The sequence below is a fragment of the Athene cunicularia genome (genome assembly GCF_003259725.1).
Source record: "Athene cunicularia isolate RWA chromosome 2 unlocalized genomic scaffold, athCun1 chr2_part1, whole genome shotgun sequence".
In the NCBI taxonomy this organism is placed as follows: Eukaryota; Metazoa; Chordata; class Aves; order Strigiformes; family Strigidae; genus Athene; species Athene cunicularia.
In genome coordinates, this window is record NW_020799095.1 from 75,745,225 (window position 1) to 75,771,435 (window position 26,211).

Here is a 26,211-nt window from a genome sequence, read left to right on the forward strand (position 1 = left end):
CCATGAGATAAAGCCGTGTCATAATTAATTCCCTCTGATACGTAGTGACTCTTTTCCCACATAAAACAGAGGTGGTTAGATGACAAGTAACAGTGTGTGATGCAAATAGATCTTTCTTTTGAAAAATGTTTGCATAATGTATGATTTTGCTTTTATTCTGATACAGTAAGTTAAGATGCAGATTCAGGTAGTGTACACTTCAATGGAGCAATATGGAATCTCACAGTGGAAACGGAGGGATTCCTGCCAGGGGCAAGATGCAAAATAGGATTGGGACAATCAGGGATATGGAGAGAAAGGGTGAATTCAGAGGAGGTATAATCCACATCATGGTAGGGCCTGGCTTTCAGTGGACTCACGTGGTCAGTGCTTCCATAAAATAATAGGGCTGTTGTCACAAATTCATTTGTGTAAACAGATAAACTTGAGCCCTGTGGGAGAAAGTTAAAAACTACAGAGTAAGCGTGCAGTTAGCAGCCGCCATGAAGTTGAATTTGCCACACACAGTAACTGTCGAGTGCACTGTAGCAAGTAATAGACTGACAAGGAATTATTTTTATTTCTATTTTTTACTCAAGTCTTAGGTTATTCTTTGCTCTAATACAAACTTATAAAGGACTTGAAGGAAAAGGAGGAAGAAAACTATCCTCTGTCAGATAGCCCTACACTTTAGATAATGCCCCATTTGTTCTTGGCAGGTTGTTCTTCTGAAGCTATGAGAAAGGTTGCCCTATGTCACATGCATACCTTGTGTCAGAACTCTATAGAGTGAATTGCTGTGAAGGTATGCTTGTTGTCAAGTTTCAGTTGCTTTCCAGGTGATGCCAACGTATGTCATTTTGCCCTCTGCTGAAGAGGAAATTGAAACAATCCTTTCTTTTAAAATATGTTGCAGAAAATGTAGTTCAGTCCTGAGAAGATGGTATCATGGGCTGCTGCTTCTGCTGTCCCAGTGATTCCAGGTTATATTTTCACAGTTTAGTGGACTAGAAGTAAAAATAGGGAGTACATTTTCCTTTTCCTGTTTGAAATGCAACTTCAGACTGGGTTTTCAATGCAGCCAGGCTTGTTATGCATAATGTCCTGGTTAGGACAGTAATGCTGAGCACACTGTACAAGCCAGAACAAGCCACCTGTTTTTTCCAAGCTGCATTGGCTCTAAGTTTACAGAAGTTAAATTTATGTGTCTAATGTAAGTACTGACATGCTCAAAACATACCTGCTTCATATATTTGGAATCCAGTTGCTTAATAAATAACATGATATTTTTAATACACAGCCTCACTTGCATGGTAATCTGTCTTTTTCATCTTCTAGTGATTTGAGTAAAATTTGAACTGCTTAAGTAGAAATGAAAGGATCCATTAATTGTTTGAGATAAGTATATTTATTCACTAAATAAATAGTGTTTGGGATTGCACTGTGCTTGGTCTTATCACAGGTTAGCAAAGGAGGAGATAATAATTAAAAAAAAAAAAAAAGAAAGAAAAAAAGGAAACAAAAAAGATCTAAGAAAACCACCAAACCACTCATGTTAAAGGTTTTCAGAAAGATAGCACTTCCAGTAGAGGTGCAGTTAGCAGCAAAATTGTGGTTCCGTCAGAAGACCCTATTTCTGGGGCGTTGGGGTGGACAGGAATGAACTAGGCAGTCAAGCCACCATTTTTATAAACACCTTCTGCTGTAGGAGAGCTTTCCTCAGAGGGATTTACTGGGAAATCCGTCTTGATCCTTCTCCCCTAGTACTGATGATAGGCTCGCTCATGTACTTGGGTGTTTCTGGATTTCCCCCAGCACCAGGTCAGCTTGCCCGGGTAACAAGGCAGCGAGGGTGCTGGCAGTCATGCTGAGGTCACCTCTGGTCGGTGTCTCCAGCTCTGTGCTCTGCTGCTGCCTGGCCCTGACCCGGCACACAGAGGAGACAGCCTGTGGGGGAGCAGTACCTGTATTCTTGTGAAGGCTATTTTTTTTCTTTAATTATACATTAATTCTTCAAAGCACTTCTGCTATTATAAAACAGACTTTGTAGTGCACGTGAGTCTGGAGGAGACAGTATTTCCTTGTAATATGGAAACGTGAAAGGTGTTTGGGCTCACAGTGCTGCAGAAGAACATGTTTTCAAATTTAATCTGTCGGTTGTGACTATGGCGATTTAAGGAAAAATAGGACAGAAAACTTTTTTTCCATTATTACTATGCATCACCTAAACTTCACATGCAATTTGCCTAATAATATTTATTTTTAGATACAAGTCCTTATAAGTAGCTACAAGATACTGACATCATGATAATTCAAATGTTGACTTTTGTAAATAAGTATGTTAGGGAATCAATTGAATGTTTATAATTGACAAATTTTGTTTCAGGCTCTTAAAAAAATACCCAAAACAAAACATTAGATTTAATAGAAAGTTTCATACAAAGAGAGATAATTTTCAAGTACTCAAATGGGTTAATGCTGTGTCTATGTACTTGTACATATATGTATAGATACGTATTTATATGTACACCTATATGATAGATAGAGCTGCTTTCTCCGAGACTAGAGGCATTTATTTTCCTTGAAGCCTGAAATCTGGAATTAAAACTAACTTGTATTTGTCATCTTGGAAGATGAAAATATGCTGCAATGTGCAGATGGAACATGTGCATATACTGTGGTGCTTATGGTAACAACTAGCTATGCTTCTATTATAACTTTGTGTCTATTCTTTGCTGTTCTATGCTTTTCTCTTCTTTTGATTACAGTCGTTTCCATGTTGAATAAAAAATTAATAAATATACTGGATCAAATAACATTTTAAATTATTGTTCTGTGCATGTAGTGATAGTTACAGTAAACCTTGGTTTTCTCAATGTCGCTCCATTTGACTATCCATATTATTGACAGTACATTTTGGAGTAGTTTATATTAAAAGACCTATTTATGAATCATAGAAGTTGTATTGGTAGTATAAGTTCTATTTTATAGATGATCGTAAAGGAATTTCAGAATTCCTGCTTTCTTTAAACAACCTGTTCAAAAAACACAATTCCTCTTTTTTCATTAGGGATTTTTTTTTTTTTAAAAAAAAAGTACTTGTCCAAGGAGAGGGAAGAAAATTTTCAGTCTCCTGGAAAAAATTAAATCCAAGTCATGGTAAGATGAGGCTGGAATTAACCTAAGGAACAAAAAGTCCAGTCTTACCTGACATCAGAAGACTGCTTTAATACATTTCAGGTACTGATATTGCCTCATCTTCAAACTGGCTGAATTTGTCTCACACACTCCTGTGGAAAACTAATATTCCCCCAGGACTGATTTTTGAGTAGTTCTGCATCATTTCCCTTTCTCTCAGCTTCAGTTTAACACCACTGGTTGTCTCTTGTCTGGACTTTTTTACACCCATTGTTCAAATCTTGTACTGTTTCCCAGTTTATTTTTTAAGCTATTAACTTGGCAATGTCATCTGATAATGGGTTGAATGCCTGATGGAATTCCAGGGATATTAGATCTACATTTCATTTTTTTTACTCTGAGAGAGATTTACCTTTTTATGAGCTGTATGCAACCTTAATAAAATCAAGTGCGTTTATTCCTTTTCCTGTTGACCATAACAATTTTGAATTAGCAAATTTTTAACTTTGGAAGTCAGCCTAGGCTTGAGTTGTGGTTGGTTTAGTTTCTTTTCCCTTTTCTTGGATAGGTGCAATACTTTGTAATGTCTGTTTAGAAAGTGCCATCCCCAATTTGATAGTTAATATAATCTGTTATTATTACAGTTATTTCAGTTTCGGACTATAGATTATATAGTTCATCATATGAATGATGGGATGTAGAGTATACTGTATTCTTTGAATCCTCCTTACCATGATCCCTCAGTAGAACATCATTCTTGTTAAAAACAGGCCAGATACCATTTTTTTGCTCTCTATAGATCACTTTTATTCCAGTCCCATCCTAACTGCAATGTTGTCCTGTACTGCAGTCAAAATGATATTGTTGTCCTGTAGAGTTTTGTGTTGAACTATATTGTTCAACTCAAAAAATGTTTGAAATTGTTTGACCACTAGAGATTCTTAAAACTTCCTTTATCAGTTGGTCTTTTCATGTTTTCCTTATAGACCTTTTCCTTACTCATTGTAATCTTGAAAATAGAAAAACATTAAGATCTGGACACAATTTTTAACAATTGAAGACTGCTAATACCTCCCAGCCAAGGCTCATCAACCCTGCTTTGAACAGGGCTTTGAACTAGATCATTGGAAGTAAAAGTCTGTCTCTGCTTTTGACGCCGACTGCCCTTAAGCTAACTTGAAAATACAGTTCTTCCTTAAAATGGCCACAAAACACATTGCTTTCTTAATTGTTTTCAACTATGAGCTTTAGCATTTCTATACTGTGAGAAATTAATTTTGTCAAGTCCAGAACAGATTTTATGTGATTCATATTCAGGGAGAAAAAAAAAAAAAAAAATCCATCTCCTCTCTTTTCATATTAGCTCTGTTTTGCCAGTGAAAACAGTTTTAGCTTTTTGATTGGACTGTTTCCGAGATGCACTGAACAAGTAATATAAAATTCTTGATTTTACACTGTCCTTTTAAACCTAAATGAAGATATTCAAAGAGAAGGAAGTTGCAGAGTTAGTGAAATGATGGGATAATTCAGTTGAGAACATAATCAAAATTTAATTTAGTATGATTGAGAAAAGAAAGCTAAAATAAATGCAAAGCAGGTAATTTTTATTTTATGTATATGTAATATTTCTGATGATGGAACATGTGATTAGGATGGGCATGGAGGGTAAAGTATTACTTAGTGACAAGAGATAAAAATAACTGGATTCTGGATCTGCCAGCCATGGGGAAGAAAGAATTTTAATGAATTGTTTTGAACAAGTCATGTTCAGGCATCCTAGAGAGGGATTTGCATGGGTGGCCAGAACTTAATTTTCCTACAGTTCAGGAAACTTCACCAAAACAAAGGGCTTTTAAAAAAATGTATCAGCCAATGTAAAGCTCAGCTAGTTATTTGAGCTCTGTGTTTCATTTCCCTTGTCTGCTCTTTCAGCAGAATCAGCAGAGAAAGAAAATTAGTGCTTTTATTTAACCTAATATAGATTAACATTTTTCTGCTTAATTATACAGACTTTCCAGAAAATACTAGATGGCACCTTGGGCAGAATGAAAATCAGTGCCCTATCTTGACACTTGAAAGTGTTACAACTTTTCTAATTTGAAATGCTTTAAGGCTGCAATAGGTAGAATTTGGTTTTATCAAGCAAGCTATCTCAGCAGTTGAATTCTTCTGTTGAAAGATTCTGAGATATGACCTCAGTGTTACCATAACTGGTAGACTAACTGGTCTCTTAAATTTTTGCTAGTGATAAAAGCATATAGCTACGCCTATATTCTTTTTTTGAATCCTGTATTTTTTGGGGAACGCAACGTGAGAATCTGTAATATTTGTGAAGTCACTTCTCTAGTATATTTGGGACAGATTTGCATCAGAAAACTGTGATAATTAAGGAACAAGTAGCTTTCACTACTGATCCAATTTACTCTCCATGTCAGTCTCCCCAATTTGTGGAGAGAAGGATGGTCTTTTTGGCATTTTAAAGGAACACTAATACAGAAATTCAGGGGTATGCTTTTGGATTTTTATGAATATTAGTGGGATTACCCAAAACAGGAATGAGAGAGCCAAAGTACAACAAGGTTTAGGAAATAATCTGCCATTAAGATGTAGCAAATCAGCTGCATGATAATAGGTGCAGACAAGGAATTTGGTACTTGTTTCAATATGCAGACAGTGAGCAATAGTTAAGTTATGGAAAAGCCAAACAGAAGAATGAAGTTGTGAATAGAACTTCCAAGATCAGCTTGAGCACTTGTCTTATCATTTGATCTGATTTTCAGCCTAACTCTTACTACTGGTGCAGCCCTTCACGGTTTACCTGATGGCAGACCTTAAAGTACAGATTGGTTCACACAGGATCAGGAAATCACATTGCCAAAGTTCTCTTGCAATGTTTTAACTCGGTGTTGAAAGTGTAGATTGTGTAGCTATACCAAGATGAAAAGATGCGATATTTAACTATCTTGTGAACCCTCATGTTTTGGATGTAGAGTATATTTAAGTAGAAAGGAGATTCCATCCTTTTGTTAACACAACAAAATTTCAAAGGAAGTTTTTTGTTGTCAAGTGACTTTCACAACATTTTATATTACAATATTCTGCTAAGAATAAATATTCAAAATATTACTGCTCTCAGTATTACTAGTATGATATCTGCAAGATCATTTTCTTCAAGATTCTACAAAGATAGCCCTTTACTCTTTAGGAATATTCTCTTTAATGCCTACATACTATTTTTAAAAATAGAATTATAATGTATTTCTTACATCTGTCTTTACCAAATGTCTGCCTGGTTTTACATACATAGTGTCTCCTGTGTTGTATTTCTTTAGTAACTGGTAGGCAATGAATAATGGAACAAATATTATTTTCTTAGGGAACTGATTCTTGTTTTCCCCTCTGAGCCTTAGTGGTGGAAAAAGCCAGAACAAAAGACTGTGTGCTTACAGCAAAGCTCCAAATCTGTCTAAAGGTTACATTTATTTTTTGTCAGCTTGCATTAATATAATTTTAGTCATTTTCAGTAATGAATGTGTGATTAAAGGTTATCCATATAGCTAAATAGCTGTTATTACCATGTGCCATTTTAGTTACTTACATAATTTGTCAACTCTGTATACAAACAGACAGTTTACAAATAAGAATTTTCACTCCCTAGTTAAAATCATAAATCAATAACAATTGTTCAGGGGTTGATCCAGATGCTTATCACCCACCTACTAGGCCAGATTACCTTTACATTCATCCAACATTTTAGGTTAGAAAGTAGTTCTCTGCAGCCTTTAAATTCATCCACTGAAATGTAAATTTAAGACTTGTCATTTCTTGCATGTGTAATACTTGGTACTGCCTGCTTCTTGAACAACTGAATTTCTCAATTTCTCCATGTTTCTGGTGGTGTGAGGTATTAATTTATGCAGTTCTGTGTATGCTACTTTATGTAACAATCACCAAGTTGCCAGCATCACAGTTTAAGATTATTTCAAATACAGAGCTGGAGGGACCATCCTGGGATGTAGTCCAGTTCCCCAAAGCTGAAACTAACATCAACTCTTTCTAATCAACTTATCAAACAGCCTTCTAAGACCAGGTATAGTTTTGCCACCTCAGCTCAAATTGGAAGTCTGCTTCCATGATGTTGTAATACCTCTTTTAACTTTCCAGCCAAAATTTCAACAACCAGTTTGAACCTGTTTGTTCTTCTCCCACCTGTATGCTTCCTCTGATTATTTTTCTCCTGTCCTTCAGCCTTGCTGCATTATAAAAGCCAGTTGTGCTCCCTTCTCAGACCTCAGTTGTCTCATCTAGGCTCACAAAACTCTTCTGACTTTAGCTTTTATCAGTTTTTATTTTCTCTCTTAAAAATAATTAACTACACAAATTCTGAACAGCAGAATACTGAAGGAGTATCTCACATGCCTTGCTACAACATTATGCCCAGGACTGTATTGTGAAGTTAGCCCGGCTTTAAGTGAGTACTGAAGCAAATGATGCCCAGGGGTCATTCCAACCTAAATTATTCTATGATTATTCCTCCTTCATCTCCACAGAAAATAATTTGTTCAATACATCTATTAAACTTAGCTTTTTAAATGTACACCTCAAATTGTTTATTTAATCTTTCCTTAAAAAGGATCAACAAAATCTTTCCTGCTCTCTGCAGAATCTTCCCGTTTCATGGCAATGTTTCATGTTCACACATCTGGTGAAGAATACAGAAATAAAAGACATGTACGGTAGAGATATCTACCATGCATTCTGTTCAATATAAAAATTCAGACCATATATTAACATTAAGACTACTCTTTGTTCGTTACAGGGGATTTCCTGCCGCTATGTCGGCACAGTAGGAGTTTGCTCCTGGCCCAAACGGGCATGAACTTCAGGAAAGGGAATAGCAAAATCATCAGCTAAGTAAAAAGAAGAAACATCCTGGCTCTGTGTTTTCTTCTGTAGGAACAGGGAAGGAATGAAAAGAAAAGGAGTTGTTTACATGGAAAGAGGTGAAGGTGAAGATCCCTGAAGGGGTTTCTTGGAAGGAGCTGAGTGAAGCTAATGTGAAGAGGCTGTAGGGGAGAGGAACTGGGAAGGGCTGTGATGTGCGATTTCACACAGTGACAGGCTGTGTGTGTGTTGGGAGTTTCCTGCATGGAATGTGCTTTCTTCAAGGTAGAGGCTGTCTGGCTTCTGTCTGCATCATTTCCCTAAGGAAGTGCTGAACTCAAAATGAATCATCCCTCAAAACCTAGAGAAAATCATTCTTATTAGTTATCAAGGACGACACAGAACAAATATTGTAGATGAAATAGTCATATAAAAATGTAGTCATACTTAACACATTTAAAACAATAGTTCAGCATGAGGTGCTTAGCTTGATCAGCATGTTAAGGATTAGGTCTTGTGCACAAGGGGTACCTTGTACAGTTTGTCTGTAATGAGAAAATGAGGAGCTTCATGTTACTAGGGAGGTTTTACCTGCTCTAGCAGTTAGCTATCCCAGGAAGAAATATTGCAGTATCTTCATGTACGGAAGTGGGTTTCCTTAAAGACATTTTATTGCACCATATTTCTTTAGGAATAATGTTCTCGTACCAAAGACCAGAACCAAAAAGGTACTGAAAAAGTGTGTTGTAATGCTGATATTTAGGTTACTGTCTCCGTGCATCCATGGTTTGGGTTGAGTTCCTATAGTGCTCATACAATGCATAGAGAACTATGTGCGTCAGAACAGAATCAATCTCAATTCACTGAGTATTTCTTATACAATGTCAAAATGTTGGGCAGGATGTCCAACTTACCTTACATGAAATTCAGTCTCACATCTGGATCTTCAGTACCTTTTTCTGCTCCACTGGGAACCTGTCTTTCCTCTTGTGGGTATTACTATCTTGCACCCTTTCTCTGAAGCCATCTTGAAAAACTTGGTACAAAGAGAAGGTCGCTGTGGTGGCGTCTTTTATAATTAAGTTCCTTAACTAAAATACTGTGTAGTTTTCTATACAGGATTGAGGTTTCATAGGAAAGATAGGAAATAGCCTGATGGTTACACTCAACTTAGATATTGCTTTGATTTCTCACAAGTGAATCAAACAGGATTATATCTAGTTCTATCACATTGTGCACAAGTGCTTTAATAACTGAACTGTTGGGGTAAGAGGGAGGAGGGAAAGAAAAAAAATAGAACTAATTTTATCTTTCAGGGTGTTGTGTTGTTTTCTTTAAAGCATGAAAATTATTACCATATTTTCTGTGCAATGCTGTCTGTAAGGCATGCTTGAAGAATACAGTTTTATGGGTACTGATAGACTGTGTTGTGATTCAGGCACTGAACTGCTCAGCTGTGTCAGGGCAGAGATGATTCTACCTCTCCATTAATGCATTTCTCTAATTTGAAATTTCTGATTTATTTCTTGAGCACTTAAGTTCCTTCCAAATACTATTTTAGATGCTTGTTTGGTTTGGGTCGTATCCAAATAACACCACTGGAGCTGAAGAAATACAATAGTACACTACTATCTAAACTGTTATACTGTGGAGAATGCAAAATTTAAAATATAAAGCAGGGTGAGGAGTGACCTCTTTGTCCTCTACAGCTTTGTGAGGAGGCATAGTGGAGAGGGAGGTGCTGAGCTCTTCTCCCTAGGATCCAGTGATAGGACACCTGGGAATGGTTAAAAAATGCACAGGGGAGGTTTAGGCTGGATGTTAAGAAGCATTTCTTTACAGAAGGGGGGTAGTCAAACACTGGAACAGGCTTCCTAGGGAGTTGGTTGGTGCCCCGAGTCTGTCAGTATTTAAGAGGTGTTTGAACAATGACCTTAACAACACATTTTAACTTCTTGTCAGCCCTGAATTGGTCAGTCAGTGGAACTAGATGATTGTTGTGGGTCTCTTCCAATTGAAATAGTTCTATTCATTCTTCTATTCTATTCTATTCTATTCTATTCTATTCTATTCTATTCTATTCTATTCTATTCTATTCTATTCTATTCTATTCTATTCTATTCTATTGCTCCCATTGAGGTAGTTCAGTTTTGGAAGGGAGCTCCTTTCTCAAATACAAATAGGTTTGAATCAAACAAGAACTAACATTAACACATTAGCAGAAATCCATCCCTGAGCTAATTCCTTCTTTTTGTAAACAATCATCCTTGTTCTTAATTAATTAACAAAGGGGAATTACAAAATTAAGTAATTTTTTTTTCTTCCCTAAATAAGAATAAAAGACTGTTTGTATTCACTCAGTTAGGGTCTACCTAGCCTAGTATCCTGTCTGTGATACATAGGGGTCAGAAACAGACACCAAAGGAAGAGTGAGAATTGGGCAATAATACAATACTTGTTTCGCTAATGCTGTCATTGATCCAGTTTAAAGTTAAATAAAATATATCAAGTATTCACATGTGTTGTCCTGCAAATTCTTTTCCTTGAAATAGTAGAGCTTTTCAGGCTCCCGCTGTGAAAGGACTCTCTTTCTTCACTGTCACACCAGTAACTATCTGCAGAACTGAAACTAAAGGAAACTGGCTCGTGTGGCAAGTTAAGTAGCAAGTGTTTTGTTTCTAGGTAGCTAAATTCAATCAAAGCTTCAGTAAATGTTTTTGGGGGGTTAGTATGTGTGAAATGAATTCAGTCAAAAAAAATTGCTGTAATTGCTACTCTTGTTGACCATTTCAGGAGTGATGATCAGAAACTACAGGGATACAGACTGTATTATGCTTTCTCCATTAAATAACAGGCTTTGCTGCCCACTTTGCAAGCACCTAAACAGCACACTGTGTGGAATACAAGATTGCTGCTGGCTTTCTGTGCATGCTCTGTACTTAAATAATGCTCTTAGCAGTGTAGCACAATGAACTTTAAATCACATTTAAATAAGAAGAAATAGAACAGTTATTAAGCATAATCAGTACAGAAAATTTGGATATAAATAGGACTGGAGCAGCTTAGAAGTTGTTTTTAAAGGAAAATGATGTCTGCAAACTCCTGCAAGTATTAAATACAGAGGAAAGCATTGATTTTGGGACCTTTTTGAAAATTTGGCTGTGAATATTTCCCTGCATCATTGGAAAGAAGTACAAAACATCCATAGCAGAGCCACAAAGTTCTGCTATTGATTTTGTAAAACCTAGGGAATAACAATAATTTGTCTGAGAAAAAAAATAGAGAATTCTCTTTCCCTGTAGGAACTTGTAGGAAGGTTTTTCTCATAAAGATGGGAGTTAACCACCTGAATGGTTTTCCGGCATCTACAGCTAAAAAGAACTTTGTCATAATTTTAAAAGTCAGTTTGAAATTCACAGGGTACAAAAGAGCAGCCATCAGTAAAATATATGTGGATTTGGCATGGGTGGTGGTGGTGAGTGTGTGTTGTTTGTTGTTTCTTTATTTTGGTTTGTTGTGCTGTTTTACATTTTCCAGGATTGTTGTAGGAGACTGGATTAGTTTTGAGGGAACATCAAAAGGTCTTCTTGATACAGTAGCCAAGTTGATACCACAGCTGACTAATAGAGTGCGATTAAGTATTTGAGATGTTACTGTGTCATATCTATAGAAGTGACTACGGAAGTCAGAGATTTTGATGTATATTTAAAGTGGGCAACAACAATAAATTGCACTTGAGAGTTGATCTCTGTGGTAATTTCTTGAAGGGTTGGTACTTTTTCATGGGATTATTTAATGTAAAACTTTTTTCTTAGGTCTTTTTTTTTTCCCCTCCAGATAGTTGATGGTAAAGGTTGGTTACTATTTTAAAGATAACCTGAAGTGTACTGCTGTTTTAAAATCTGTTTCTTCTTTGCTTTATATGGAATATTAGTTCCTCAACCTCTTTGCTTTTTGTGAAATGCTTCTGAATCTTTTTCTTCCACCTTTCACAACCAGAATAGCAATTTAAAAATCAGTGAGACAGTATCTGCCTGTAATAATATACAGCAATGTTTGTGTCGCTCCATTGCAGAAATAATTGAAAAGATCATGTGCTGATATAACTCCCTGTAAAAATCCTTTCATAACTGTTCTATAGTAGTGTTAAATATAATTTCATGAATTGTTTTAGAAAACAATAAAAATATTTTTGTGTAGCAGATAGCTATAGCACTTTCTTCAAGAATGACTGACAACTGTAAACTGAATGACTTCACACAACATTTCTTGGATAATTAAAGGAATGCAAAAGCATGAGTTTGCCCTGGCAGCCTGTATGCAGGCTCCATGATAAATTAAGGGGTGTTCCAGAAAGAGTGAATGAAAGAAGACCTACATCCCTTCCCAGCAAGCACTGAGGGGTTTTGCTGTGGTATTCTTCATAGGAGCAGTAAGACACAGGACTTGAATAATGAAATCATATGGCCCAGTGTTCATGTGCACTGATATATATTGGTGCATGGGATAAGAAAAATTAATTTCCACTGGCTGCATAATAAATACTATGGTAGGAGAAGTGTGTACAGTGCAGTGAACCTCCTTCTTGCACTGAATGGTTCAGAAGCTATTGAGAGGCATTCATCTGAAGGGAGTTGGGTCTCATATTAGGCCATGTGATGTCTAAAACTAAACCCAAGTGATTCTGCTATGCAAGTGCCTCTGTGACTAGGTAGTGTACAAAATGTGTGGTTTAGGCTGGGAGGTTGATGCAAGTTGCCTTTGTCCTGCTGTTGGCCCTGCTGCCAGGGCCACAGGCAAACTCTCAACTTCTAGGTGTTTAGCTGAGTCCGAGGTGCCCTTGCTGTTCCCTAGCACCTGTTTTGAAAGTGAATCCTTGGGTGTTTGTACAGGCCCTATGGCAATGCTGTCTGAGGATATCTCAAGCTTTGCTTCCACCAAAGTGCTCAACAGCCTTTCCCACCTCTGGGTTATCTCCCATGAGGGTTCTGATTACTTTTATAGAAATGTGGCTCATGAGCATGCTCCAGCAAAGCAGTATTTTTGGTGTCACTTTGAGCATTCACTTGTATGACACCAAAATTGCTTTTGACTCCCATAAACTGTGGAGAGAGGGTTCGGTGGTGATACGTAGCTCACCTTGTTCTGCTGGTGCTGGCTGTTGTGGAGAAGTACCATTGCTTCCACAGAGCACGTCTTGTCATGTTGGGTTCCTATCAAGTCCATCCTGAAGGGGACACCCACTTCTTGTTTAGCTTTACTTGAGATACAGGAAAAAACAATGAATCTCTGAAAGGTTCCATTTGTTGCTTGTTGATAGACATACTGTATCTCAGACTGGGATTTTTCTATGCATGCCTGAACAGGGATATACTTGGTGTAAGCAGATTGCTGGTAATAGTTAGGCATCCTTTGCTGGCCATAGAAATTCTGCATTTTTGCAATGCTTTGAGCTTCTGATCTTTCCATGCTGTGCAGAGACAGGTAGAGCTTCCCGAGTGCTCTATTCATGTGAGGTTCCCCAAAACAAGCTCCCTGCAGCGTGCTATGCTCATTTGCCTTTCGTCCTTCTAGAATGCAAGGTCACACATAGAAGGTTTCTCACTACATTGCTGCTTTTATTACATGCGTACAGAATTGAGAACATGTGAGTTCAGCTGGAATCAAGATGACCCCTCTGTGGATATATACTTTGCTCATTCTTGCCTAGGGAGGTAAAATAACTTTTACTGAAATATGTCCTTGCATAGGTGGTTATTAAAGGTAAACTTTTAGGCACAGTGTGGTGTATCCTTACAGAAGATAGGTTCATTAGCTTCAAGATTAACATCCAGAACTAAACGTACATCAATATTATTTTTTGTTGCATTGGGTTTGTTTGTTTCTTTGGTTTTTAGCATTATCTTCTCATTCTGAAGTTATTCTGCTTCCCTTGGATTTTCCTTCAATAAATACTATTTTCCAAAGACAATATAAACATAGAAGAATAAAAAGTTTTGTATAATTGAATGATGACACCGGATTCTTTATATCACTTGACTGTAATTAAGTAGAATGGTCATCTTATCTGTACTAGAACATCTGAAGTAGATACAGGATGCAATGACTACTAATAATGAGAGAAGAATACAGCAAATAAATCATATTCTCTGGTTTTAGGTTAAGGGAGGTAATAATTGCACTTCCCCGAGTTTTCAGCTTATTAGTATTTTATGCTACTATTTTCTAATACAATATTAATGTAATTCTGGTTAAAATCTCCCTCATCCCTTCTCAAACTCTTACGTTTGGTATAAGTTTCTATAGTTCAGAACTTCTCAATAAAGTATTTTATTGCTCAGCTTCCTCAGTTGAAGGTGGTAGTTTGCTAATTTATATAATGAGGCATAGGAATATGTAGAAAAGTGGTCGATAATGAACTTTAAACCTTTTATTTGTAAAAACTATAAAGCAGAAAGCTTTATTTTGCTGAACATGCTGAAAAACTTATTGGGGGAATACTGTGCTTGGGGTATTTTGTCTTTTCATGTATTTGATATGGATATATAGTCAGTTGTACTGATCTCTTGTGAAGCTGGAAAACACCTAAAAGAAAAGCACAAAAAAAAACCCAAACCAAACCCACTTTCATTCATTCAAGAAGATATGGCACAGTTGTGTGACAGACTAAAGACTCCCTGAACAGACACATCAGATTGCTTCAGACAAGAATTCTTTTCAGGCCAAAAGTAGGAAAAGCTCTATTTTTTAATTTATTTTTTTTTAAAAAGGTTGGGTTTTGGTTTTTTTTTCTTTTAAAGCTGGGTATCTAAATTTAATCTCTGTCAAATTGTAAAGATTTTTTTATAGGAAAACCCTGTATTTGTGTTTGTGTGCTGTCTGCAAGACTGAGGCATCAGTTTGTAATCAAGAAATGGCAACTGTAATGTGAAACTATATTGGACGATTCAAAAGCTAAAGAACATTAATTTAACTAGGGAAAACGGCACTCTTTTCATACCAGAATATATTCATAACCTTGTAGGAGCAAATGCACTTTTGATATAGTATCATAGAGTCATTTAGTTGGGAAAAGACCCTTAAGATCATCAAGTGCAACCGCAAACCTAACACTGCCAAGTCCACCGCTAAACCATGTCCCTAAGCAGCATGTCTACATGTCTTTTAAATACCTCGAAGGATAGTGACTCAACCACTTTCCTGGTCAGCCTGTTCCATATTCTGTATGTTGAATAAGAAGGTAGCATTAGGATAAAAATTTTGGTCGTGAATCTGCCACCTTGGCTATAAAAGTTTTACAGTATTTATTAAAAGACCATTACAGTAGTTGTGAGGAGAAGCCTGACTAAAACTGCAAAAGCCAAAATATTGGTAAAATTTATTGCAATCATTTTTTAGACCTTCCATCTAAGATTTCTTAAGGTGAATACATGAAAATATTTCTATGGAAGTCAGACTAGTGATGTTAGGGATCACAGCTAATCAGCTACTAGTGATTCATTTAATACTATCGGGTACTATGCCATTAACAAACTTCTACATTTTGTACAAATTTACTGCTTAAAAAGGGCCAAGATGGAATTCCTGGAAATGATAATTCACTCTTTATGCACAGACTTCATTTTCTTTTCTCACTGATTTGGATGAGGTGGCACAGTCTTTTACATCAGTGTGTTCTTGCCAGCAACATTTAGTAATTCATTCTGCCAGCAAGAATGCCACCTGAGATGCTACATCTTTTTCTCTCTTTTGAGGTGATATCTATCACATAGAAATCTGGATACTGGAAAGAGGGACTGTGTAGTGCAAAGTAATATATTGCTTATTAGGGATGGATGTGAATTCCAGAAAGGAAGATAACTCTCAGATCCCAGTGTGTCAGCTGAAGCTGTGGTTGTTCATTGATTTTGAAAATCAGGCAGAAGGAATTTCAAATTGGAAAAAGTAATATTTCAAAAAGAGCCACTGTCCCTAGTCACCACCCACTAAGGCTCCATTTGAAAAGGTAATTTAAATAAAATTAATTTCTTCCAGTTTAACACTTTGCCATTATTATTTGCCAGAGGACTCTGGCTATGTTTATCTTAAAGATTATTAACTTCAGTGGACTTGAATACAAGCATTTTATTTGAGTGTCTCATCGAAGAGGTAGCTTCTTAATCTATGAACTCTCACTACAGTGAGTCAATATAAACCACAGATGGTATATATTTGGAAATTGATGATGATGTATCGATTTGAATTTGTTAGGTTAACACTTTCGATGCCAGCTCAAAATTGAAAGTTGTCCTTTTGAAACTATTTATATGTAAATTAGGCAATTATCCTTTTTTTTAACACTATCAAATGTGATAAATATTCAACCCAAGTACTTTTCCTGTAAAAAGAGACCTCCAGAAAGAACCATTTAATTTCATTTACATTATTCTTGTTCACAACATAGATACTAGGAGCTATAATCACATATTCATAAGAGATCCAGCAACCATTGGGAAAAAGGAAGACAATTCAAGATTTTAAACCTATTAACTCATTAAAAAGAGCATATATTCTCAACATCAGAACGAAATAAATTTACGGTTTGAAAAGTTAAAATAATTTCTATCTTTTTTTTTTTTCACAATGGATACAACAGATTATTTTGTTCTCCCCTATAAATATATTGTAAAAATGTACAGAAAAATGTTTTAATCATGACTATGTTCACTGTTATCAAAAGAATGATTATTACTGAGTAACTTCAATCCATTTTGTATTCTCAGTGTGTAAGAAAGACCTATATTGAAGCATAAACAGATCATGCCTTGGAGGAAAGTGTACTCATTGCCTAATTGAATATATCATTCATTTTATTATTCATTTGAATATATTGTTCATTTTATAGAAAAAACTCTACCTAACCGATCCTCTAGTGTACATGCTCATTATTTTAAAAGTAAGACCTTCCATTGCTTAAGTGCTTGCACGAACACATCTAAATTTACTCTCTTGTGTAGTCCAATTGAATTAACTTAGCTGCGCATTTGAATAATGATCAGTAGAACTAGGAATCATAGTTGTAATTTCTTTTAGAATTCGCATGTAACTGTTCACTTGAGAAAGCAATTTATGACTTTCTCTATAAAAATAGAAAATCAGACAAATAGAAGGATGCAAAGTAGTTGCAAAATGTTAATGGTTTTGCTTTGAAATAGTGTGATTTGTGTATCAAGTCAAAGAGGGCATATATGTTTTAAACTACTGAATTAAGAAATGAAGATGCTTCCCTTGTGCTGAATGAATGCTGTACAAGTCATTCATTTAAAAAATATATAAAATAATATTTGATTTTTAACCATGATATTTATTCTTAAGTCAGCTCCTTTATTCATAAATCAGTTCCTTCAGAGTAGATTTAGATCTGAATATTGATGGCAGACTACTGAATCATTTCATAAAAAACTAACACTATTTTTTCTCTTTTCAGTTCAACAGAAGAGCAGTTTCACTGGCAAACACAAGGTAATGTACTTATCTACATATAGTATTACATACATTCTCTCCTAGCATGATTATATTTCCTAAAGAAGATAGAGGGGAAAACAAAAATTATTTCTGCGATTTTTTTTTCATTGCAATTGTGTGAAAAACCTACTAAAAACTGGCAAATTTTGGCAAAATTTGTTAGGGTTGACAAAAAGAGCACCAAGACTCACGTAGAGTTTTGAGAGGGACCATTGCTAAACATGTCTCTAACTTTTTTTAAGATTAGACCTGAACGTTCTCATTTTGCTTTTATTAATCCAAAGAATGGCATAATTTTCAATATGGCCGACCTCCTCTGAATATGTGATCTTAGCATGTTCTCCATTCTTCCATCAGCTGTGAATGCTTAGTCTCTTGTAGCTGATTTTACCTTTTGTCTGGTAACTGGTTTTACCTTTTGCATTTCTTTTACATTTTTATGTTATTAATTTTATTACAGATGGTCAGAAGGATATAGAAGATGAGCTCACCACTGGTCTGGAGCTGGTGGACTCCTGTATTAGATCACTGCAGGAATCAGGCATACTCGATCCACAGGACTATTCAGCCAGTGAAAGTAAGTTGCTGGAAATGTGCTTTCTAGAACCCAGACATATTTGTAATATTTCATGCTTTAAAACTGAATGAATATCTTACAGGTTTTTTTCTTGATTATTTTCTGACATTGGCAGAAGACAATGTAGTTGCAAGCAGGCAAATTGCCGCCTTGCCTTTGCAAGTTAATTTTGGGGTTTGTTTGTACTGGAGAGAATCTCACTGCTGGGGAAAGAAAACCCAGTGTGGAAATTTTAAGGAAAATATTTTGTAAATGCAGTGTTGCTGTACTATAAGGTCATGTCACAAGACTTCAGCATCACCACTACAAAAGACAGCACTTTTTCGGTTTGTGAAAGCAATAAAGTGAAACATAGTGGGGGGCTGTGAGTAATTCTTATGTCTCTCTATAACCACTTGGCCAGGTTGCCACTACTCCTTAAGGCTAAATTTTTCAAATGGTTTCACAGACAGAAATAGTTAGGTTACATTTTTAAAGATGATGCCAAGATTGGCAGCTGTAGCAAGAAAGCTGATGTCTTTCCTCAAAGGTTGGCTCGCTGGTCATTGAGCAGCCATTCTGTTTGCAGAATTGTGCAGTGAGTGAATAGATCCTCTGCTAGAACCAGCTGTTGGGGAAGTGAATCAAAGCTAAACAACAGCAAAAGTGAATAAGGGACATGCCACTCAATGTACTTGTAGAGCAGATGTCTACAAAACGCTTGTGCTCATGTGTCATATACACTGAGACAAAGTTTTCCAACAGGTTAACAAGTCTGTTATCAGATGTAACACTAGATATTGAAAAAGCAGGTTAATTCCCTGTTTTCCTTTCCTTTTCCTCAGTCTCCTGTTTGATATTCTGTTCCGATCTGCCAGAATGTACACCCACTTCCACTTTGCTCCTACTACAGCTACTTTCTCTAGTATTCCTCTACACCTTCTTCCACCTGCTCAGTTGAGACACTTTTGTCTTTTTCAGTTCTTTTCTGCCCAGTGCCTTCTGACTGAATCATGTCTTTCAAGGTGGCTGCCCAGACTCAGCTGTCTTGAAACCAAAGGGGATGATCTCCCCATCATCTGGAAAGGCTAATGAAATGTGACAACCACCTTCTGCAAAGCATCTCTAGCAATGACGAGTCATCACCTGAAATTTGGTCATCAGGTGATGAAAGGAAGGCATTGCAAATTGAATGCAGAACTTTAATTTGTCAGGACATTTTTCATTATTTTCAAACAAGATTTGCAGTAAAATTCACAGCTGACAATCCTGGGACAGTAAAAATTTCTCAATTTTCATATGCACAAGTTATGTGCGTATGTGAACGTAGTCTATGTGATTAACATCTGTTAAGTTGCTACCTGGTCTGAAAAAAATGTGAAAATGTGATGAAACAGTGTAAATCCTTATAATTTGCCCTGTTTTTTTCTTCATTTGGGGGTGAGAAGAAACAGATTAAATGACTACCGTAAGAATTGCCTTCAAATATGATTCAATGGAAAAACGAAACTGAGTAGATGGCAATAGAGGAGATTGGAGGCAGGGAGGGCCTAGCTTGGATGGCAAACTTGCAGAAACTGGTTGAAGAGGTAGAAACTAAGAAAATGTTAGGGAAAGATGAAGACAGTAGATGGAGAGAAGGCTGGGTATGTGAACAAAACTAGTACTAAAGTAAATTTGTTGGGAGTATCACAAAAAGATAAGACACAGTTAGGAATATAGGTAGATGGAAAGGAGAATAAGGAACATGGGCGAATGGAAAACAGTGATGGAGAAGAGGAGCAACAGTGATGATTGTGTGGGGGACCATCAGGGGAGGAACTGAGATTTGTGGAAGCAAGAGGTCCAGGCAGAAAGTTGGAAGCTGGATTTGCTTGGTGGGATGGTTTGTTAATGGGATCAGGAGTTAGGAGCAAAGAGGGGGAACAACGGTGTGATGAGAATTACATTTTAGAAAGGAAATCACTGTGGAGTTATGGGTAGGACAGTAGCTGTCCCTAGGAAACATAGGCTTGGAAAGAACAGGCCAGTGCATATGCTCACAAGGGAGCAGGCTTCCCCATATTGCTGCGAGCTTGATCTTCATCATTGTCAGGAAATATTCATGAAGCCTTACGTCACAGTGCCCCATACTCCAGACCCACCTCATAATGAAACTAGATTGCAATTTGCCAATTGTGGTTTTAATTAAGAATCAGATATATATGCCAAAGCTAACAATTGCAGCTCTGATAATCACTCATGAATGAAATTAGGATGTCATGTACTGGATTTTCTTTTTGGTTTGGGGGTCTTCTTTAAATTTAGAGTAAAATACCACAAACACATCAGACAGTTAAAGTGTTACTGTGTTTGCAGAGTCAAAAGTACCAAAGTCAAGGATGTCTGTACAACATAATTTGCATTTTTTATGACTGCATTATAAAACAGTTATTATCATGCCCTGTTATGTACATTTCCTGTCCATGCCTCATTTACCCCAAAGCTAAGGGTCAGATTGCAGAGCATACTAGAGGGGGATTTCATTTGGAGCGCTTCTAACTTTACTAAGCAGTGAGTATACTTTCTTAGTAAAACACATACTAAATGAAAACAAAAATCTTGTATGTAACAATTCAGCTTTACACTTAAAATTTGATTGTATGCTTCCTTTGTGTCCTAAAATTCTGATGTTACAGTTGTGAAATAATTCAAAGTATCTGCTATTGATACTTAGTTTTAGGTGTTCCCAGTTAGTTCGCAGGTGTGTTGAGAACAAACAACTGTAACTGGACACTGTGGAAGCACAGTCTCAGATACATGAAGCATAATATAAAAGGAAGTTTAAAACTCACTCTGAAGTGTCTCACACACAGCATTTGTATTTCAGAGATGCTTTCAGTCTTAGTTCCTTCAGTCTCCAAATAAGAAATGAGATCTATATAAATGTCTCACTTTACAGGCATTCTAAAAATAGTTATTCGTGATGTATTTGAAGTTAAATGTTGAGTGTCATAGAATAATCCACCAGGGTGCTTTTTTTTTTTTCCTTTGTACTGGATATTTTTCAATGAAGACCTGAAGTCATGCAGTAAAAAAGGAGGCAACTACAAAGCACTGAATAGTTTTGCATTGTGTGCACTGGCTGTAAGAAAAGCAAGGAGGGGAAGAACGATGATTGGAAAAGGCAACTTAGTCTTGCATTTCCTAACTTTGAGCTCTTAACTTTACAATTTTAGTTATGGTTACTTCTGCTGTTTGACTGCATAGCTATATTTTAACAAGGCTGACTCTGAGGAGAGCATTTCCAGCCTGCCATGGCAGTTCCAGTCTAGTTGGCGTAGATTTTTTAAATCATCATATGAAAGCCTGCCCAGGGATGTGACCACAGCTTCTTTTTCTGAACTGTGTTCATCTAGTCTAACGAGTCAATCTATCTGTAGCATTCCCTTTGTAGAGGATTAGTGTGTCTGTAGTCAGAATCTTTACAATTTGGTTTCACGCACTCTGATTTTCTCAGAATTAGTTTTAAAAAGTCATCACATAGCAGGCAGCTGTTACAATACTCTAAATCCCAAACATCACTTCACATGTGCTGTTCCTTTAGTAGGAAATAAAAGCCATGAAAAAAGGCTAACAGGACAAGTCACATGAAAGGGGCTTAAACAGGAGGGGTTCTGTATTGCTAGTAGAGATGCTCGCTAATTATCCTTGCTGAGTTTGAATCAGCAAATTTAAAAAGAAAAAAACCCCTTTTATTAATTTGGTGAAATGCAAGCAGAGTGATCGCTTTTTAAAGTAATTATTATCAAAGATGGACAAGTTCATAACCACTGCGTGCTCTCATACAAGTTTTCTGTGGTTGCACTGACCCCAGGACAAGACATGCATCTGAGGGGAACTCCTGCACTGTTGCCCATCTCTTTCTTCTGTCACAACTCAGTATAAATTGACTTCCCCAAACCCATATGTTTCCAGTTACAAGTGAACAAACAAAAAGTAAGGCAACTTCCAGAATTACACAAGAAGCTGCAGCTGAGTCAAGACCTGAACCTGCATCTCTGTGGTCCAGTTCCCTGTACGGCAGTGTCTTCTCTTTATGTAGCTATATATCTATCACCACTGCGTCACTCCAGTTTACATCAAACATGATCTGACATAGTTTTTTGTGGAGTCAGAAGGGAGTTCAGCCTGTCCTACGTGTTTGTGGGGATGTCACCAGCAGAACGACAGTGGTCCACACATACCCTCAGTCCCTGAGGGTGGGCAGGCAGTGAGTGCTGCTAGTGGCAGTAGCCATTAGCTATGGTCTGTCCTAGGGACCAGCCTGGTCCCTCATTGTCACTGTGAGGGTACTTGATCCATCCTCTTCCCTGTTGTACATCGCTGTACCACCCAGTGTGGCAGTCTGGAGCTGACTACAGAGTTGGCTGCTTCTGTCGGAAACTATTTCTTCCCTCCACCATTATGTCTTTCTAAAGGGAACTCAAAATACTGCTTTTGTACAAATGGACATAAATAACTGTAACTTTACAGACATGTGAGAGCCAAGCTAATCACATATAAGTCACTAGAGACGAGTGACAGGAACACGCTCCTGTGTAGGATCTGAAATCACCTGGGAAGGAAACATGCAGGGGAGTGAAATTTAGTTCAGGACAGAGATAGTACTAGGAATGTTTCAGACAGACCTAAGACACAGAAGTACTGAATAGTGACTGTAGCTCAGGAAAAGTATTTTCATGGCAGAATTGGTCAATTTAGTGGGGAAAAAAGCATAAAAAAAAATATTTTGCGGGGGCTGAGTATGTATTGTGGAGACCAAAAATTAATATTTCAGATTAGAAAGCTTGGAAAGGTGGAGGGTGAAAGAAACAAGATGCTTTTATCCTCCCCTTCCTATCACTGCACCACTATCTGAAAATCACACAACCACTTCAGATTAATTTTTTACTTTTATTACCTAGTCAGTACACCTCCTTTTTTGTTTTGATTTGATTTATTCTTTTTTCCCCCATTAAGTGTAGGAACAACTAAAAGAGTAGAAAGCTTCATGGGAAGAAGGAGAGTAAACACAGATATACAACTCTTGAGTGAAGAAGAGTGATTTCTGAGGACGTTTGTCATTAAGCCTAGATAAGGTTGCACTCTGAACTGCAGAGAAGTGAAAAAGGTCCCGATGAACTGCCTGAGGCCCCAGGTGTGCATCCTGTGTGACAAACTGGAGGCCTCTGAGCTATTGTTAAGGACCAAACTACCTTTTTCTGCCAGTGTTTGTAAATTTGCATTTTACAGATGGGTAGTGTAAGAGTGAGATATATGCGGAACGAGAAGAATATATTGGTCCTGTATTTCTTTCCCTCCTACTAGTTCCCCTGTACCTCTATCCTGGTGGGTCATTAGCATGCCTCATCAGAGGACTGCCATTTCTGAGATAATTAGCTGAAGCTCATTGAATCCTTACAGACTACACTGAATCCTTACAGGCTTCAGCAGTGGAGACAGACAATGGTTACTCCCTCTGTCATGGCATTAGCAAAATGAGTGTTAGACGGACTGCTGAGATTACTGAGCAAATCCATTGGCACTTTCTTCCTAACTTAAACCACAGGCTCAAATGTCTCCTAATCCAGAAGTCTCTAATTTTAATTTAAGGTATCTATACTTAAATCTTTCATGCTATTTCCTTTACTTCAGTCTCCACAAAATGAGCATAAGACTGGTCTTAAAAGGATTATAGGGCAGATTTATGGAGCTTTTGGTGTTTTAAGTTTCTAACTGAAATGGAATCGTTTCACTATTTTTCACTTGCTTAAAGACTTCATGTGGCAACCTTTCTTCTTTGCTCTCTAAATCGACAGCACAGACTGCAGCCACAGAGGAGTTGTTGACATGGATCAGAAAACGTCTTGGATGAGTCTTCAAATCATCTTATATTTTTTAAATACTACATTTTAAATTTCAGTTTAAAAATAAGTTATTAAAATTATTTTATTAAAAGTATTGGAATTGCAGTTTTTCCCACCTGACATTGTGAGTACTTCAGACAATTTTTTTTTTCCCAAATTTTCTGAGTATATTTTTATTAATATATGTGTCCCTATTGTAGTGGTGCTTAGGGTTAATTACAAAATTAAGCATACTGGTAAGGGAATAAATACAATGTAGATTACATAACACTGTCTTCTTGGTTAATGTCATTTCAGAGTGCATTTCACTGAGGGTATATGTTGACAGAAATGCAGGTAATTAAGGATGTCTCAGTCCTTCAGGGGAAGAAAAAGCATGGCTCACCACTAAGGACTCAGCTCTTTAGTCACTTGAAACTATTTGCCCAAAATGCAGCACAAATGGGTAGCAGTACCATTTAGAAGTCATTTTTTTTTCTTCTGAAGAATGACTTATGTTACAAGAACAGATTATTTTTATCACATGAAATTATATCTAGCTGTTGTATTAGACAGATGTGGTTTTCACTTAAATAACCTAATTCTGAGGCTAAAAAGATGGGCTAAACTCTTATTTTAGTCTCTTAATTCAGTTTTCAGCAGTTTTTTACAATAAGAGAGATCCTCCTTACTCAGTGTGAAAGCAGATGTCCCAGTCTGAAAGAGCACTCCTTGTTCAACCTTTATGATTTTCATCCTTTATCAGCTGCTTTATTCATAGATATTGAAAATGGATTGAAACAAAAAGGCACTATTTACACAATGAATGTGTAAAAGGATGTGTGTTTATGTGGTTTCCATCCCATAGCTCTTGCTTTGTGAAATTGCCACCTGTCAGATGGCTGATATGCTCAATGAGATGAAATTTGGCATCAGTGGACCTCACAATTTGTTGATAGATGAAGTTATTTCCATTTCATTATCTGCTCTGAGAGCCAGGGCCATCCAGCTGAGTCAGTCTTTGTGCACACAAAGGAAGTGTTCTCGTGGGATCCACTGGAAAACATACACACTAATAAAATCATTTGCTCTTTGAGTATGTTTCAGAACTGAAAAACACCTAGGAAGTATGTGTGCCCTTCTTTCGTTTTAGGATTGGAGTCTTTGGAGTAGGAGTGACAGAAGTGCGAAACACGGGTCACACCACCTTTTTTTCTGCTGCATTAATGCAAACCTGGTAGTTGTCTGGCTCAACAGTTCTTAGCTTCAAATAAATCTCTCAGAGTATGAGGTCTAAGGAAATTTTGATTTACTGTGAAACTTCTGTCAGTATTGTAATATATTCAAGGTAAATACTTCTGGTTGGGCATTTTGGATGCCTCTCCCTTATTCCATCCATCTCTTCTAATACAAGCCTTTTCAATATCTTGACTTCAAGACTTTGGGGTGTCAGAGTTGGCTTTGCCCAATTTGTAATGGGGTAAATCTGAACAGTGGACGCCTTTTGTTAAAGAGTGGTCTCATATTTATTTGTTGTATGTTCTCACAGGGAAAGTTGTACAGAAATTGTCTCAACTGTGGGTCAAGTTTAGTCTTTTAAGTAGTTGTTAAATACTTAGATCTCTGAGAAGTGGGGATAAGATATTGTTTCCTTTATTCACCTCCCCTTTCTGGCCCTCACCCTAAGTGTGAGCATGAAATAATTATCATGTCATTTAACATTGCAGTAGCCACTGGCTGGTAGCAAACACCAAGACCTTCTTCCAGGAGCAGTCCTCGGTAGGGGATTAATGTTTACAAAGTAGCTGACTGTGTGAGGTTTCTGCAGATTCATTGCTAAACCCCACTAAGACATTTAAGATTTGATAATATGAAGCAGGCTCTAGCGCTGACCTCAGAGCCAGCTCTTCCATCCCAGCATCTGTGTTTACAGCCAGTGCTGCCTCAGGAAATGCTCCATCAGCACTGAGCAGCATCCTGAGCTTGGACTTTATTATTTTCATCCTCTGTCAGAGGCAGAGTTCAAAGGTATTGAGAATAGCATCTCAATGCTGAATGAAAAGATGTAGCTCAAACACTGTCATTCAGTACTCTGTCACCTCTGCTCTTATCACAGGTATCAGGACAGTAAGGCCCAGGTAAAACAGTCATGTCTTTGTTGCTGACATATCGCATCCCGTTAAACTCATGTCAGTCCTCTCACTTAAAGAGTGGGAGTGAAGTTATTTTCCTTTTTGATCTCTTCCCTCATGCAGGCAGGAGGAGACAACTGCACGGAGTAAA

The 26,211-nt window shown here is 37.1% G+C and overlaps 1 protein-coding gene across 2 annotated transcripts in view; it reads left to right on the top strand.

Moving 5' to 3' along the window:
- The window catches only part of LOC113476640 (catenin delta-2-like), a 254,882-nt gene that overhangs the window by 214,437 nt on the left and 14,234 nt on the right, over positions 1–26,211 (top strand). For both annotated transcript variants that reach the window (XM_026842473.1, XM_026842474.1), the window contains exons 3-4: positions 17,468–17,502; positions 17,966–18,082. In XM_026842473.1, the coding sequence (XP_026698274.1) occupies positions 17,468–17,502; positions 17,966–18,082 (152 nt within the window). The remainder of the gene's footprint in view (positions 1–17,467; positions 17,503–17,965; positions 18,083–26,211) is intronic.